General features: G+C 39.8%; 1 protein-coding gene across 2 annotated transcripts in view; it reads right to left on the bottom strand.

The window, feature by feature from the left end:
• Positions 1 to 266: 266 nt before the first annotated feature.
• The window catches only part of ZC2HC1A (zinc finger, C2HC-type containing 1A), a 32468-nt gene continuing 14353 nt past the window's right edge, over positions 267 to 18381 (bottom strand). The window contains exons 2-10 of one of the 2 annotated variants that reach the window (XM_015425433.1): positions 17410 to 17486; positions 16790 to 16906; positions 16366 to 16401; positions 14272 to 14413; positions 11640 to 11788; positions 9556 to 9631; positions 8675 to 8783; positions 2440 to 2550; positions 267 to 905 (exon numbers count right to left, since the gene is read on the bottom strand). In XM_015425433.1, the coding sequence (XP_015280919.1) occupies positions 731 to 905; positions 2440 to 2550; positions 8675 to 8783; positions 9556 to 9631; positions 11640 to 11788; positions 14272 to 14413; positions 16366 to 16401; positions 16790 to 16906; positions 17410 to 17486 (992 nt within the window). In that variant the 3' untranslated portion in view covers positions 267 to 730. The remainder of the gene's footprint in view (positions 906 to 2439; positions 2551 to 8674; positions 8784 to 9555; positions 9632 to 11639; positions 11789 to 14271; positions 14414 to 16365; positions 16402 to 16789; positions 16907 to 17409; positions 17487 to 18381) is intronic. The other variant, XM_015425434.1, reaches the window with a different exon arrangement.

Raw genomic sequence — 18381 nt, 5'->3', positions numbered from 1 at the left:
AAGGGTAATAATGAACAAAATGCACATGTTCCATTCATTTAATTGAGGTTCTTATGGGCAGCAGTGGGTTGCTGGATTGGTCCCACAGATGCCCGAAGGAAGGTGAATTACTCTGCAAAACCAGAGATGAATCTAAAGGAAGAAATGGTTCATTTATTAAAGGTGAATTAAGGATATGTGAATAACAGGAAGGAAAAATATTTCAATTATACACAAAAGAAGCATCTACTCATAGATTATAAAGATTTTTGCATGCAGACATAGGAAAAATGTCAAGAAGTCAGGAGAACGAATGTTAAAAGATTCAGGATGAACTGCTCCACCAAGTAATGTGCTGACTTAATATTTTAGCATAAGGAATTCTTTATTCAGCATTTTCTTTACATAAAATTATTCAGGATTAGTACTCCATGGGTGAGTGAGAAGAAAATTATTTATGGGTATAATACATAACAGGATTACAAAAACCCTACTATTTCTTGAGTTAATATTTTGCTCCATTAAAGAAATTTCTACCAGTGTCCCAAGAATATCTCCTTGAATGGCACAATTTTAGGTACTTATCATTTATATACAGTATATTTATATATAAATTACTCTGCAACAAAAAAGACAAGCTCTTGGAACATGACTATGGTGCTTGAGCGTGAGTTCTGATGGGAAGATACAGGTTTCTGTGCAGCCATAGCAATGAAAGAGCTGGTTCTCTTTTTTCTAATTTAGATCATGTTCACATAACCATTCGCCGAACTCCACATTCGCAGCAGAATTTTGCAGATTCAACTGGGTATTTTGCTCCACATTCATAACAGAATTTTGGTAACTGTGCAGGTGAATTTCCCTCACTGCTTTTAGAGCTTCCTCCATTGACAGACGATGAACAGTCTCCACTCTCGTATCCAGTCCTTCATCAAGTATTAAAAATTTAAAATAAAACATATTAAAAGTTTATTTAAAGTAGTGTGCACAGTCATACACATATTGGGGCGTATAAGTTGAATAGACTAAAATGGGTTTTCTATGTATTCTTATCTGTTCTACCAGAAGTGAACATGGTTGGAACCAAATTAGCAGACACTGTCTCCATATCAAACAGGATAACATTTAACAGTATGCTTGACTTTGGCAAATCTCCTGAGAAGTAGGTTGTAAAGGAAAATGCAGGAGAATGGGCCATTGTGATGATTACAAAAGCAAAGCCATAAAATAATAGCTGATCTCCTAATTAAAGTCGGATTCTCATTTCATCAGATGGCAGACATAGGCATCTGGTAAAAAAGACAAACAAATGCTGCTTCTACATCAAGTTGGCAGGGTAGGAAAAGGATCCTCCTTTCTCTTCCCGCTTTCCCCCCTCCTTCTCCTCTATCTAGTGAAGCTGCCCTGTCATGCAGTACACACATAACACATATGTACCTGATACTATGATTAATGATGGTTGTAACAAAATGTATACAGCCTAACAACTCTGAAGAAAACAGGAATAGGGAAATAAGGCAGGTAAACTGAGATGTTAACTCAGTTAAATTAATATTTTGTGGAGGAAAAAGTTGGATAATTGTATACTTTTATATTGTGAGCCCTTCCACTCAGCACTTATATGCTCTTACCCAGCTACATTAAGTCCCTGACTTACAAATGCCTGTTATGAACAATCCAACCTGTACTTACAAATGCAGCAGAAACCAGGAAGTTAACTTAGAAGGGGGCATCCAGCTTTCCCCTGTGCCAGCCCAGATATAGTGCAGCTAATGAGGAGGGACATGGAAGCACCTCCTGTCCATTTTCTGTGTGGGCTCCCATCAGGTGAGGGAACAGGGTCTTTTCCCAGGACCGCCTGCACCTCCTGATCTGCACCTGCCCTTTTTAAATCCCCCCCCCCCGTTAGCAGCTTTTGAAACAATCCCAAAACTGAAAAACTTTTGATATTGGGCATGAGTTAAAGAAATCTGTACCCCCTTTTCCCAAAGTGTGATCTTTGGTATGCATTTTCAGTCTTACCTAACTAAGCCTACTTTCTGTAAGCAAGGCACCACCTCATTCAAAGAAAATATTTTTAAAAAAATTATTCTACTCTTGTCTATCTTGTATAATTACCACATACTATTACAACAGTATTTCCCCCCTAGGTTTCCCATTATGAGCATACAGTATTTTAGTTGCATTACAAGTTAAATAGGCTTCTTGGAGCTAACATGGGAACCTAATCACCATCTACTGTGTATCTCTGTGGGAAATATGTTCCATGTTCCAAACATCCGATTTCCAAACAGACTTTTCAAACACAACTTGTTTGAAGCAGGGGACTTACTGAACTCTGCTAAATAATGCAGAAATTTGTCAACCCCCCTATCATTCACACAGTTCTAAGGATTCACATTTCCATAAAACAGCAATTTCTTCCTTCCTTTCTGCTGGATTATAAGAATTGCTACCCACCTGTTAGAGTAGCTTTCAGTACCATAGCCTTTTCTTTTGTTTGCCATCATGCCCATGCCAGCATTTCGCACTACACCAGGAGGCACTCCTGTCCATGATTTCATGGAGCCTCTACAAAATAGTATTAATTCAGTACATTAGAAGGAATTCAAAGGAAACAATCCAAAAATTGGGTTCCAATCCAGTGTCTACACACAGATGCTACAGTGTGTGTGCAGTCCTGGTGCTAAGGGCAGGTCTCTGCATTCAACAAGCTACCAGGAAAGAACTCCTGTGTGCAGAATACTACAAGGGGCAGGGGATGGTAGCAGGAGACTGGATCATCTGGTCTATCAAAATCTTTTCTAGCTTTCTTCAAATAAATACATTCCTCACAAATTGCTACCGGTATATAATCACAGAGTTGGAAGGTACCTCCAGGGTCATGTAGTCCAACCCCCTGCACAATGCAGGAAATTCACAAATACCTCTCCCTCCACACCTCCAGTGACCACTGTTCCATGTCCAGAAGATGCCAAAAAAAACCCTCCAGGATCTCCAGCCAAACTGGCCTGGAGAAAAATTGCTTCCTGACCCCAAAGTGGGAACCAGCATTTCCCTGGGCATGTAAGAAAGGGCTACAAGAACTAAGTACTGAGGCAACCCTTCCTGCCCTCCCTCGCATGATCTGCCTCAGTTCACATAATCGGCATTGCTGTCAGATCCATCTAGCCGCTGTTTGAAAACCTCCAAAGAAGGAGAGCCCACCACCACCTCTCGAGAAGGCCTGTTCCACTGAGGAACCGCTTGGTCAGGAAGTTCTTCCTAACGTTTAGCTGAAAACTCTTCTGATTTAATTTCAGCCCACTGGTTCTGGTCTGACCTTCTGGGGCAACAGAAAACAACTCAGTACCTTCCTCTATATGACAGTCCTTGAAGTACTTGAAGATGGTTATCATATCACCCCTCAGTTGTCTCCTTTCCAGGCTAAACATACCCAACTTCTTCAACTTTTTCTCATAGGACTTGGTCTCCAGACCGCTCACCTCACCATAAGCTACACCTGCCAGTTTGGTGTAGTGGTTAAGTGTGCGGACTCTAATCTGGGAGAACCGGGTTTGATTCCCCACTCCTCCACTTGCACCTGCTGATGTGACCCTGGGTCAGTCACAAGCTCTGGCACAGCTGTTCCTGAAACAGCAGTTTGTGTCAGAGTTCTCTCAGCCCCACCCACCTCACAGGGTGTCTGTTGTGGGGAGGGGAAGGGAAAGGAGTTTGTAAGGCGCTCTGAGACTCCAAGTGAAGGGCGGGGTATAAATCCAATCTCTTTTCTTCTTCTTCTACAGTGTCTGGTGCTGTTTAATAAGAATCACATGCCACTCTCAACAAAGATGCTCACCTGTTGTTGTTGTTTTCAAATAAAGCATTATAGCTTGGATAGACTGGTAATTAGAATACACAGAAGAAGAGTTTATGCCCTGCTTTTCACTACCTGAAGGAGTCTCAGAATGAGTCTCAAAACAGCTTACAATCCCATTCCCTTCCTCTCCCCACAACAGACACCCTGTGAGGTAGGTGAGGCTGAGAGAGCTCTGAGAGAACTGTAACTGACCAAAGGTCACCCAGCTGGCTTCATGTGGAGGAGTGGGGAATCAAACCCAGTTCTCCAGATTAGAGTCTGGTGCTCTTAACCACTACACCAAACTGGCGCTCATAAACATACTCCTGAACTGCAGCCTTCTCTGAAACAGGAAGTAGTAGACACATCTTTAACTACATGAGCAAACCTTTTAGCAGCCTCTCTGACAACATACCCCAAACAACGTTTCATTCATATTTTCAAACAGCAGCTCTGTTCCCGATATGTGAACTCTTCAGCTCCCAACCATTCCATAATATATCACAATACTGATGGTAAAGGTCAGGAATTTGTTCTGTGAGCACCTTGTTTTGGCACAGGAGTAAGTATCACATTGTGATTATACAGGGCATACAAACCACTGCAGTATCACTTACTTTGGCTCAGATACAGAGTTCTAGAGGAGCTCAGATGTGCATGAATACTGCCAAGTAGGGGTGTGTAAAAAAAAAATCCCCCCCCTGATTCAGGTGTATTGGACCCCAAATATTCCCGAATATCAGTATCAGTATTCTATTGGTATCTGGGGTAAATATAATGGGAAATTTCATTCACTGAGTCATGCCATGGTGGCAGCATGACTCTGTGAGTGAACTCAGAAGAGATTTAAAGACACTGCAGCCTCTTTAAATGCTTTCTAGCCATGCCCGAATAAAAGCCGAATAATATCAGTATTTATTTGGATGTGGCTATTTGGGCAGCCAAATCAGATTGTTTCATCTGTATTCGGCTGAATAAATACCTGAAAAATACTGATAAAGTATTATTGGGTATGTATTTGGCTCAGTATATACCGAGCACACACTCGTACTGCCAAGTATTACAGGGTTTCTTTATTCATTTGAATGAAAATCAGTCTGAATATATTACTACCCTCTCTAGCAGAGCTTGGTCACTACGGAAGCAATCATAGAAGAACCTGAAACTACGGTCTCTGTTCTATGTACTCGGTGCTCTTGTGTGCATGTGACAATCAGGTTGTACTTTGGAATTTAGTGTTTCAGTCAGATAACTAAATAGAAATCTATAATCTCCCTCTTTTCCTTACAGAGATAATACTGGTCCTCTTCTTATACTAGTTGAAAAATTTCCAAGATTTCTGCTTAAAACGTTTCTAGGCTCAGTAGCTTCACAGAAACACTCCTATTTTACATCTGTTTCCCTTTCCCCATATAAAATGAGAAAATGACCTTTTATCTGCCCCCAAATTCAAAATACACAAGCACCATATATATATTACGGGAGCAATAAAATGCTTTTTCATCACACAGACCACAACTGTATAGTCCCCCCCCCCGAATTTTCTTTTTAAAAATAAGCTTTTTAAAGCCACTGCATCTAGCTAATTGGTTTCTATGTAGAGTTAAACATTGCCATCTAGAGGGCAAACTGAAAAATATCCTAACTTAAAAACAACAGTATTTCCCAAATTAGTTTTGATTACCCATACCAAGATTTTCTAGATGACATCTAGCAATAACAGAATATGTTTTATTTTTATCCAAATACCAACTGGAACCAGACCTGTTTAGCTTCAAGAAGGATGCTACATTATACCTTCTAACTAAATCAATAGCTATTAGACTTGTGAGGAAGTATGGGATGATGTAACAGAAATGTGATAAAAATATAGCCCCATATAGATAAATTCACTATCTGTTCTGAATCAATTCACTGGAAATTACACAGAATGTTTCATTTGTACATTAGTTGCTGTAGATTTTCTGCGTTGTGTGGCCATGGTCTTGGCACTGTAGAACCTGACATTTTGCAAGTAGCTATGACTGGCAACCTCAGAGGTATAACACCTTGACACAGAGAGTACTCTGAGGATGCCAGTCACAGCTACTGGCGAAACGTCAGGTTCTACAATGCCAAGACCACAGCCACACAACCCGGAAAATCTACAGCAACTAATGAACTCCGGCCATGAAAGCCTTCGACAACATTTCATTTGTACAACTTTTATGAAATACCATCCTAATGGATAATAGCATTAACAGATTCTAAGAGTTGATAACAATAACCCCAAATAATGGTTGAGATTCCTGGGTTTAGGCCATTGTCGTCAACGTTTTTTCTTTACAACTCCTAGTGAAACATTTATGCTAATTAATGTCCCAATGAAAGACACAGAGAAGAACAGAAGCTTAAAACCTTTATTGAATAAAACTCAGTGAGGGATATGCAAAACGCAGCAAGCCTATAAGATTAATAGTTGTCTAACAAAAATTGCAAGACAACATGTAAACTGAATATGCTATGAACGTATGACTGAAAACCCCTTCAAGAGAAAAATCAGAAAGCTTATCTATAACTTATTTTTCAACAGGTCATATATGCATTCAGACTGAAGTGCTTTGCATCTACACAGAGTTTTGATCTCAAAACTCCTAGAGGTTGGGAGCATAACATGTGATCCAGTGGAGTTCTGGCTGTTGCCCAGCTAGGGTGTTCTGTCCACTTAACAGAAGTTTAATGGAATGTTATTTACCTCCATGCCACCATGAAAAACGTCCCCTGCCCATCTGCACTCATTGATCCACTATTAAAAGGACAGGATATATTTTCTCCTTGTTGTTGGCTACCTTAGGCAACCACCACAGTAACTAATGAAATTAAAGGAATCAAAAACCAAACTTTTTGTAAAAGGGGGGAAAACACCCCTGAACTAGTCCCCTAGGTAAATTGGGTCAAGATATATAAGGTATTGGCAACTACATCTATATCCCCAAATTTCTGAATCTCCTTTGAAATTCACAGAGAGCCAGTATAGTTGCCAACAACCTGGAGAAAAAGTGTTCAGAATCTTTAACAGAGACCTAATGTGTGCAAATGGGCAAGTGAACTTTTTCACAGAATGTGGGTAAGTAACACAACTTGGTACATAACATCTTATTAAGCCTCTATTAAGCTGAGTTTGTCTCCAGGCAACCCTAAGCGCACCTGTGGTGTAGTGGTTAGTCTTGGACTAGAGTGTTTGGGAGACCACGGGCTCAAACCCCTTACCATGGGAACTCACTGGGGTTTTGAGCCAGTCCTTCTCTCTCAGCACATCCTACCTGACAGGAGCTGATGTGAGAATAAAGCAAAGAAAAAAAATGTTGCCTTGAGTTTCTTGGAAGAAAGGAAGGAGAAAAAGTACTGCTATTAAAAACATCCTTCTCCAGGGCAACAGTGGATATTTTAGTGCTATGGAAAAAAAATCAGCTCAAAAGGGAAGCCCCATTTATCACTCCAGTGAGTCCAGTGATAAATCTTTTCACAAGTGGTTCCTGGAAAAGGTCTGATAAAATTGTAAATATTTCTATCAGATCTTCAAGATAAATAATCTTCACCTTACTGTTCAGCGGTTTTGGATCATTACAGAAAGATAACTGGAGGCCATTTTTATGACCCCATTAAAGGGACTGGAGTCTAAAAGCAGATTATACTTTGCTCACTACTCACATAAAAAGACCCAGAACGCAATAAAATGTTTGACTGATCCTAATCAATGCTCTTAAACCACTCTAGACCCAGTATTCATCTAGAGAGGTCCCTACAATCTGTAGGATAATGGGTTAAATGTTTGGGTTTCTATATCCATAAAATCCTGGTTCAATTTGGGATTAAAATCACAGGGAAAACCGGGGGGGGGGGATGTAAAGTGGCCAGATCAAACTCTTTTTTCCTAGAGGACAGAAGCCTTCAAAATTAATCCTATAAAACTAACTCACATAATCCAGATTAGAGCAAGGCACAAACAGAGACTGACAGTATTCAAGAAGCCGTGGCTCACAAGACATGATTACAGTGCCTGAAGAACAGATGGTATCAAATGCCTCAAGCAACCGAATGCTTCCAAATAGGTATGAAATCATTCCACCCTATCATGCAATACAAGGCATCCATAGTTAAAAAGCATGATGAATGCTGCCTATGATATACAAGAAATGCTGTCTTAGAAGTGTTACGAATTCCACGTGAGAATTAAAGAACCATTTGTAACAGTACAGCATTTAAAGTTTGCTTAAGATGTCCATATTGGCCATTCATGAAAATGCCATTTTATGATAAGTGGCAACCCTGACAACAGAACACCTTCCTCTCAGCCTCGCCTAAACCTTGCCCTTCCCAGCTGTGTGATAACTGGATCGAATACTTACGTGGGCATATGCACTGCGCACCTTTTATTGTAATGCTTTTATAACAATGCTTCTCTTAACCACTGTCAAGATGGCAAAGGAAACTCTATTCATTCAGGAGAAGTGACAGAAATGTTTTAAGACAGACCTAGGCACAGGTCCATCAATACTTGAATCAAATAATACTCTCACTAGATAGAGCTACTGGGCTGGATTCAGACTAAATTGGCTATTTCCACCAATTCTCCCTTCTCACTGCAGAACCCACTCAGGATCACCTATGCCCCCAGGGGCTGCATTCTGTGGAGCTCCATGGAATGAAAGAGACAGTGGGTTCCATTACACTGATGGAAGATTTAGTTAGGATGTGTTTAGCCTACTGTAGTTACAGAAGCTGTTATTTTATTTCATACTGTCAAAATGCGACAAATGAAGCATATTTGTTAATTATCCAATAACTCACTGTACACAGAATTAATTGTGCACTTACCCTGTTTGTGGGCTTGTTGTCTTCAGTGAGTTTTTATGAGCTGGAGATGAACTCTGCATTTTGCTTCCCACAGGTCCACTCGTAGACAACATTTTATTTGCAGGTGTACCTTTTGATGCAAGCATGAAAACATTTTTTTCTGTTTCTAGAACATTTAATATTTTTCCCAAGTCAGGCACAAGAGAATGCCCATGAAGTGACCTTGGAACTCCCTTGAAATAGTCTCTTGGGCCCAGGATCACCTAGAAGGACTTGTGGCTCAGTGGGAATTTAAACCCAGGTTGCCCCTCACCAAAGTCCCATACTCTAGCCATGCTAGCTCTTATTCTGGAAACATTCGTTTACTGGAATCTTAAATTTAGTAGCTTCGCAAGGCAGGAATTAACGCATTTAAGGTAGACTTGTAAAATTTTTAAAGTCCACCTATTCACATCCACCCCCCTTTCTGCTCTCTCCTACTCTACCACTGTGGTTTGCTGGTACAAAAAAGCATCCCAGGACCACCCCTGCTTCATTCTATATCCTTTTATATGACCAAAACCTACGTGTAGGTTGCACATAGGGAGCCTGAGAGGCAGTTTGTATAGATGCAATAACCAATCTTTTTTCTACTCTGATATTCACTTTACAAAGACCAATACGTAAAAAGAACATAGTTAGAGCTTCTGCCTCCTGGTGAATCTCACATGCACCCCACTCACAATGGATCCTATTTGAATTTGTTGAAACTTGCAATTTTTACAGAAGTGACACCAAAACCTAAAATTACCAGAATGTCATGAGTGTTTTAACAGTGGGTCTTTAACACTACCCTGTGTTACTATTCATGCATTCCTCATAAGTAACATCAAATCACATCTGTGATAATTTTTCAGTATTACTTGGCTGTGGCAAACGTGATGAGGCTGGCGATGTTGTCCCTGTGGAAGGCATCTTCTTTACAGATGGTGACTTGTACTAAAATAAACAGAAAAACAAATCAAATAACTCTTTAAAATGCTTAGATTCAAGTCAGGAAGGACACTGGAAGATGCATGTTTTTGAATTCTTCTGAATCCCCCCCCCCTTCTAGATAGCAGCCAAGAAAGAGAAACAGATTGGGACTGCAAAGTGTGAGAGATTAAATCTTTCTCCATGAGCTGTTTTCAAAGTCTCAAATGCCACCTCACCAACTGCTGCCCCCCCCCAAGTGTAAAGTGTAACAAGCAGCAAATTGAGACAGGGAAAATGAAGCCAAGGAAAAAATTAAAAACCCTTCTCCTCTCCTCCTGTTCTGGACTCCCAATCCAAATCAAGGTCTCCCACAGCTATTTAAGAATGAAAGGTGTGCTTGAAATCCAATCATGCATCTTCCCGTGTTTTGTCTAATCCAATCCTCAGACTGACTAATTTAGACTAATTTAGTTTGTATGCGCTTATTTGCATTCCAATCTCACTTCCTGAAACAATAAACAATCTCCACCATTCCACAAAATGTATACAAAAGTACCACTGGTCTCTCACCCTCTGGAAAAAGCCTAGTTTTTCACTTTCACTATCATATCGCATTCCAAACTGGGCCACAGATTATATGATAACTGTATCCACAAAATGGAATAAGGGACAGATGGTGGTGGTGAGATTTCTCCACAAACCTGAAGATTGTCCCAGATTTACAGAAAACTAAAATCTATAAGAAAACAACAACAACAACAACAACAGGGGATTAAAACTCCCCAAAAGAACAGAAGCAGCGCCTGAAGCTTTAAGGAAAGAATGCCCACTGAGCTTTCAATGATCATGTTGGGATTTGCTAGGCAACCACAACAATAAATTATCCTATGATAAAAAAGGACTTGGGCCCGGGGCAGCTAAAGGTAGGTTGGCTAGTGGGTAGGAAGGAAGCAAGAAAAGGAGAAGTGGCTGCTGGGGGAAGGAAAGAAGAAATAGTGGGGGAGGGGATACAAGGGAAAATGAGATGCCGCTCTGCAAGTCCTTGCAGTTGCCTGCTTGTAGAAAAAGTATTAGCCAGCAATTCCCATGCTGATTCAGTTAGGCTTGCCCCATCCTTCAGGAGCACTGATACCTTCTTATACATATATTCCGTATTTGTAAACAAAATCCCAACCTTCACACAGATTAATTTTTTTTAATTGCAGAAATGCTTGAGAGATGGGAAGCAGTGCTGGAAATTCTGACATCATATGGGCAAGCAGATAAAAGCTATGTTTCTGATAAAACTGATGTCTGATGTTGGACAGAAAAATATTCATATGACAACAATGTATTAATTTGTTGATTCACTTATACCCCACTTTTCTCCCCACTGGGGACCCGAAGTGGTATACAACGTTCTCCAAAGAATTTTTGCATGGCAGTGCCACTGTACCGCCATAAAGATACTAAACCCCCCCATCCTTCTAATCTTAATTTTGAAATAAATACTGCAAAACACCATAATTAACCACTGTGTTTCTGTGAAAAAATACCTTATAATACATAATGTGTGAACAAGTAAATATGGGATTGGTCTTGGATACAAAGAACATGGGATGTTATTCCTGCTAACCAAAGATTTATTTACTGTCTCAGTCCCCTCATATGTAGAATGGAAAAAACAGGAAGATTACAGCATTTTACATATTAAAAGTGATATAGGAAATAACAATGCTCCAAGACATGCAGTAGTCTTCTTCAACTGAATTTCATTAGTATTTCATTATTTGTTTGCCTGTTTTTAAACTTCTCCAATGAACATGGTCAATATTAATAAAACAGATCACAGAAAACTTCGACTCCTGTTTTCCTTTCAGAGCTTGTACATAACAATGCAATCAGAACCCATAAAATTGTTATTTGTCTGTGTCCTTCTGCATTCTTTTTGCTTTTTTAAAGTTTCAGCTTCAAGATGATTTTTGACTTCAAAACCTCTTATTGACAAATGAACAGGAAAAAACCTTCAGTTCAGAATGGGGGCATAATTTACCTGGGATCTAGTAGGAAGCTTCCCTTTAGCATCAGTAACCACTTTTCCTTTATTAGAAATGCGTGCTGCCTGTTCTTTGCAGAAATTTATGTGCCGATCAGCTGCACCTTCATTAAATCTTCTCTGGCAATATGGGCACTGGATGTAATCTAAATTCAACAGCAATCCATGAGCCACAAAAAATAACACGGATTCATTTATTGATGTTATTTTAAACGCTGACTTTTGGTCTAGACTAGATCCATAGAACAGTTTACAATTGAAAACACATACAAACAATATATATACTAAAACCCATAACAACAATAACATACCTATGTGTCAGTGGTGAAGGGTGAAGGGAGTGCCAAAGCTATCAGCTTACTTTACGATGGCTAAGGAACCTGGAAAAGTGCTTCTGATGATGGTATCACACTGGGGTAAACTGGCCTCCAGACTATTTAGAGGTTTAAAGGTAAGAGTCAACACTTTGAATGTCATCAGCCAATGAAATTATTTGGGCAACATAACATTAGCAGTGGCCAGATCACAGTTCCTCATGATGGGGCACAATTGGCAACTCAGCCAAAGCTAGGAAAAGGTGGTAGGTAGCATCTTGTGCTGCAATGCGGGATCCAAGAGTACCCTCTACTCTTCCAAGGGGAGTGTGACTCCCAGAATATGCCACCCATCTGATCCTAGAGGGTGGCTTAACTGTCAACTATTCCTCCTTGTCTGAATTGAGACGACGATTATTGGGTGTAAGTGCCATTAAGATGCTTATGATTTATGGCAACCCTATGAATTAACGGCCTTCAAAACGTCCTGTCTTTAACAGCCATTCTCAGTTTTGCAAACTGGGGACTGTGGCTTCCTTTATTGAGTCAATCCATCTCACACTGGGTCTTCCTCTTTTCCTGCTGCCTTCAACTTTGCCCAGCATTATTGTCTTTTCCATTAAAACTTGTCTTCTCATAATGTGACCAAAATACAATAGCTTCAGTTTAGTCACTTTAGCTTCTAGGGGGAGTTCAGGCTTATTACTAACCCTCAACAAAACCAATACTATTTACAAAACATATTAAACCACACAGCTACATTAAAAAGAAAACAGAAAGCAAGAAAGGAGTGTCATCAGCATCCTAAAAGAAGCTTACCTCCTCACAACTAGCAGTCCCTCTAACCCCAAACTAGGCAGATGAACTTATCCAACCACTACAGTCATCTTCCAAGGCCCTGCTTCAGGTGCCCCTGCCTTCCGATATTAGGTAGTGACAACCCAGGAGAGGGCCTTCTCAGTCATCACACCAAAACCCACTCTCTCACCAGAAAGACTCACCTGCCCCATTCTGTTGCCATCTTCCACCAGCATGTGAAAACTTTTTTTTGCTTTGTTTGGTGTTCTCTCAGGGATCCCTCCTTCCTGCCCCAAGTTTTGTTGTTTTATGTATGCGTATTTTACCTTAGTTTTAAGTGTTTTAATGATGTGTTTTAGTGGTGGTTGTGCTTTTGTGTATGCATATTTTTAAGGCCTTGATCAGGTCAGAAAGGAAGATTATAAATTTTATACAATAAATAAATAACTCAGTCATGATTTCTGGTACTACAAGGAGAAAAGAAGCCAAGAAGAATCAGTTTCAGTCCCCCAATCATTCTACAAAGGACACCCCTTGACAACAACAAAAAAGGCAAGTCCAGTCCAAAAACCATTCTAGAAATTATACTAAAGTGGATTTAGAATATCTGTACCATCCGTGATTACCTGATCCCAGGGACCCTCAATCACCTTAGCCAAAAATGGAAAGTTGAAGACTAGTCTATAAATGTGTACTGCTAAGAGCCTTTTTCAGTAAAGGTCTTATAACTGCTTCTTTCAACGGGAAGTACACAACCTATTCCTGATTCAGTCATTACTGCCCAAAATGATAGTATTGGTAATTTCCCCAAGCTTTTCTTTTTAAAAATGAAAGCCAATTCTCAGGGTACTGAATTCTGGATCTAACACTATATTCTACACTTCCCTTACAGTTCTACTAATCGAAGACATATTCTAGTAATACACACTGACCACTCCAAATGGCATCAGTTGCTAAATGAAATATTTTAGAATTTTTTATAAAGTGCAAAGAAAGCACAAAATGCCCTACTTATCTTGGACTGCATGTTATTAAAGTTATACTCAGACCAGACTTGTGAGACTTCAGAGGGAAAAAAGGATATGTCAGGATATTATCCAAAGTAATTTTGTTTTGCTAGCTAAATTTTCCATTTCTTCAAAATGGTGGTGATACCATCGGGAAATAGGAATTGCCCTTGGAAGTTCCGCCACAAATTGCGTGGCATGGACAATGTGGGATTGGCCTGAACTATCTACTGGATAGTGTCACTCCAATGGGGAGGATTTGAAGATGCCATCAAAACCACTCAAGACCATCTTGTTTACAAAAAAGCACTTTATTATTGTTATTGTTGTTATTATCCATGATTTTACTGTTTTATGTGGTTTTATGTATGGGCGCATGCCCCTTGTAAGCCGCCCTGAGCCCGCTTGCGGGGAGGGCGGGGTAAAAATGTCCAAATAAATAAATAAATAAAATTACTTACGCTTTTCTCTTTCTCACCAAGCACATCTTCAGCAACTCATATTACTTACCTGGATCGTATGATGGTGGTGGCGGTGGTGGTAGCTTGCCACCTTCTTTAAGAACCTGATCAACTCCTTTGGCTGCTCGTATAGCTGCTATGAGTTCCTCATGTTTTCGTCTCCAATTTGATGGCTTCTTTGGTGGCTCTGGCTAAGGAGCCAATAAGGAAAAACACACACATTTGTGTTTTGATAAAAATGCAATTCTCAGCTCTGTAACCAATATTACATTAGAACCATTAAATATAAAATCCTGTTGGCACTGTGAGGCTTGTTCTCCTTCAGAAAGAGGATAATACCTACACAAAACATATACTCAATATGGATGTTCGAACACCTGTTGGTAGCAGTAGGGCAGCTTATTTACCTTCAGCTGCTTGCAATCTATTTCAGTGTCTCTGCAGCAATCAGAATCTGACTGCCAGCTGATGAGAGATCAGCCAGAAGATGGCTTTAGATCTCCAGCTGGAGAAGTTTCACTCCGTGCCCAACAAAGTACTGGGGAAGGGGCGGAAATCAAAAGTAGATTTTCAGCTGATTGCAGGGATCCACTGGAAGTTGGACTCTTCTGCTCTCCCAGACTGGAATGTTTGATGTATCCCAGCCTTGATGAGATGCAGCAAGGCAGGGTAGGGGATCAGAAGCCCAGCGGATGCCCTTTGTCTTCTCCCCACCCCAAACTCTCAGCTGCACCTAAAGTGGAGTATTTGGGTGGGGGGAAAAAGGACTGTTCTTTTCTCTCTAACCAGAAAAACACAGCTTGAGCTAAGGAGTGATGTGATCCTGATCTATGCAGTTCAAGCTGGCAATTTGTGAAAGGGGGGGGGGGAGAAGCAATCCATGCCCTCACCCCTATTTAGAATTAGGACTGAGAACAGGACCAGGTCCCCATCGCCCAAGCTTATACCTTGGGATGCAGAGAATAAGAAGCAGATCACTCTTGTTTACCTGTAGACCAAGCTGTCAGCCCATTTTGTCAGTTAAAGAAGAAAAACAAACACTTCTTTGCTCTCCACCCCAAACTGATGCATAGGCTGCAGACAATATGAGCAATCTGTTCATATTCTCTGCAGCCAGGACAACAGCTGCTGCCACCCCCACCCCCCATGAAACTGCTTGGGCTACAGAGAACAAGAGCAGTACTCTCCTTTTCTTTGCTGCCCAAGCTGAAAGTTTGGGAAGGAAGAGAAATGAACCTGATTGCTCCTGTTCTCCATATCCTGAGCATGTCCCTGTGTTCCAGCCTTGTTGGAATAGACAGAGAAGCTCGGGTGGAGGGGAGGAGAACAGAAAGAAAAAATCAGCTGGTACCAGCTGAAAATAGGCTTTTGATCTCTACCTCCACACTTCTCACTAGATCCCTGCAAGGCCTGGGGGGTCAGGAAGATGTTTGGGAGGCAGTTTCTGTTGGGCAGCTATTTGAGTTGTTCATCTGGAGTTGAACAGGTTGGGTGAACAGCTCAGCAGGGTTTGGGACAGCTGAGCAGGCTCACCACAAAATTTACAGCATTCCTAATATTTAGCTCCTAGGCAGGGGAAGCTGTGAGAGCAGCTGTGACAGAAACACAGAAGCAATGCTGCTAATATTTCAACAGACACTACTGATTTTCAAACACAAGATTTTCATGCCTAAGGTAAAAGTGGTTCAGAGAAGTTCAACTGTTCTCAAGTACCATATGCCAGATTAATCACTGCATTCTCCCTGTCTACCTGCCTTATCATCTTCTTGTTGTTTGGACAGGAGATACCATTCTTTGGGAACTTTCATTCATAATTTGATGCATAGTCAGGTGTTATTTAGTAACAGCTAGATAATCCATCATACTAAATCAACCCTTGTGGGTGTAAAAGTAAATAGGTTTCTGACCAATAGTGATCTAAACATAAACCATTTCCTGTGCAATCTGAAAACTGGGTTCAGTTTACGCAAAGTTCTTTTGTGTTTTGTAAACCTTTTCTTGCACAAAGACAAGTAACCTTCTGAGTAGCAACATTGCTTAGAATCAAACAGAAGCTTATTTTTTTCTCTTTGCTGTATTTCAGAAGTTTCTTTGCCACAGAATCTGGGTTCAACAGTAAGTATCAAATATATGAAATACTCACAGTAACGCATGGCCCTGCAATAGATCTTGGCTGCAGCTATTTAAGGAAAAAAGGCCCTTCAGTATGTGCTTCTGAAGAGTCTCATGTAGTATAAAAAGCACTACTTAAATTCAGATATAACATAATAATCCTAAAGGTTTAATACTGAAAAAGAAGTAAAGGTCATGGAAATAAAGAAGTAAAGGTCATGGAAATCAGTGGGAATTACTTTTGAATAAATATGCTTAACATCGGGCTGGCTAATTTTTTACTCATGTATGTCTCATATTTCAAAAACAACATCTTTTTTTCAGTCAGTAAACGGGTTCAAGATATATTTCATAACTGACTATATGAATAAACTTTCACCAAAGCCATAACATGCATGTAACTACATTATCCATGCCTGTCAAATATTGTCATATTCCAGCATTCCTATACCTACCCGTGGTTTTAGAGGTTTTACTGTGGAAATATCAGTTCCCTCTGCTCTCTGTCTGCTGGAGTCAAATGTTTTTCTTTTCCTAGTAGCAGTTTTTTGGCAAATTGGAACATGTTTTTTCTATTAATGGGAAAAAAAAGAAATGCAAGTCCGGATTAAGAATGAGACCCCCCCCTCCCCCACGGTTAAATATCTTCCCTTCGTATTGGGTTTATGCCATCTTGATTTTATATAACTGATAATATTGTTATTGTATTGTATGTATTTTAATGTATTTTATTGACGACTGAATTATTTGATATTGGACATTTTAATTGTATATTTATAAACAGATGTTACCTGCTTTGAGCTGGTCTTTGGGAGAGCAAGCTACAAATTAATTAAATAATAAAAATGATAAAGGAAAATCTGGCAGAATAAATCTGATATATTTGTTCATATAACTTATCACCCCAATTTATTCCGAATAAGCAAGTCTTACAAAATTCATAATAAATAAAAGCATCAACATTTGAATGTATGACTCTGCAGAGTGCAAGAAATTAGAAACAACTTGGTATTAACAATTTCCACTTTTAAAAACATGCTCCCTCTTGCTTGAAGTCAACCAATTTTCTACTCACTAGTGCATTTGGGAAAAAAGTCCTCCCACAGATCTTGCATGGTAACAAATCTTCAGTTTGCACTGTACTTCCATTACCTTAAAAGAAACACAGACTCAAAATTATCCCACATATTATGTCAAAACAATTTTATCATTCAACACTTAACCAGATACATTAGTCTACATTCTTGTTCAATATACCCATAAATGAGTATAACAAACTCTTGTAAGTAGCAATTAATGAAGTGACTTATAGAGAGAGCATGACTATCTTCCTGTAGTCACTTATGAGAAATCTGTGGAACTACAATCCTTGGGAATCTTCGTACTGGTTGGGTTCCTGCCCCTGATTCCCGCACTGAGATTCTATGGCTCTACATAGGTTTCTAACAAAGATAATAAGAAAATAACTGCACTGTTTTGTAAACATTGTTTGGAGTTGAAGGATAAAATTTCCTACATCTTGGGACAGAAAAGAACAACAATGGCCATTTCAAGAAGCAATCTCCCAGTGTACCCAAAATATTAGTCTCGAATACATCCAGAATTACTACATCTGTTTTCAAAACTTACAATTCTAATCCTGATTCATAGGTTAATTTTGGAGTACAAAGCTTTCAATGACATTTTTATCTAGACCAAAACCATATTATATGATCATCTATTCCTATGTTCAAGAGAACAGATTTATCTTCTCAGTATTCAGATCTTTTTAATATCCTTAGGAAATTAAGTGCTTAGGAAATTAACTATATAGCCAACACAAAACTTTGTCTGCAAGTGAATGTCCAAATATTGCATTCATATACATTAACTGACACTTTACACAATTCACATTTTCCCAAGGTACATCTCAAGCAAGGTAAGGTGGTATATTTTGGGAGCCTATGCCTCCCAGCAATGTGTGGGGTCCATTTGGTGCATGGGAAGAGAATGCTCAAGTCTTCCCCTACTCATAAGACAACCTGGGGGGTGCCTTATTTGTCCCTGT

This window comes from Gekko japonicus, unplaced genomic scaffold (assembly GCF_001447785.1).
Source record: "Gekko japonicus isolate JY-2015 unplaced genomic scaffold, Gekko_japonicus_V1.1 scaffold301, whole genome shotgun sequence".
Taxonomy (NCBI): domain Eukaryota; kingdom Metazoa; phylum Chordata; class Lepidosauria; order Squamata; family Gekkonidae; genus Gekko; species Gekko japonicus.
Note: the sequence above shows the minus strand (reverse complement) of the source record. Positions and strands in the feature narration are given on the sequence as shown.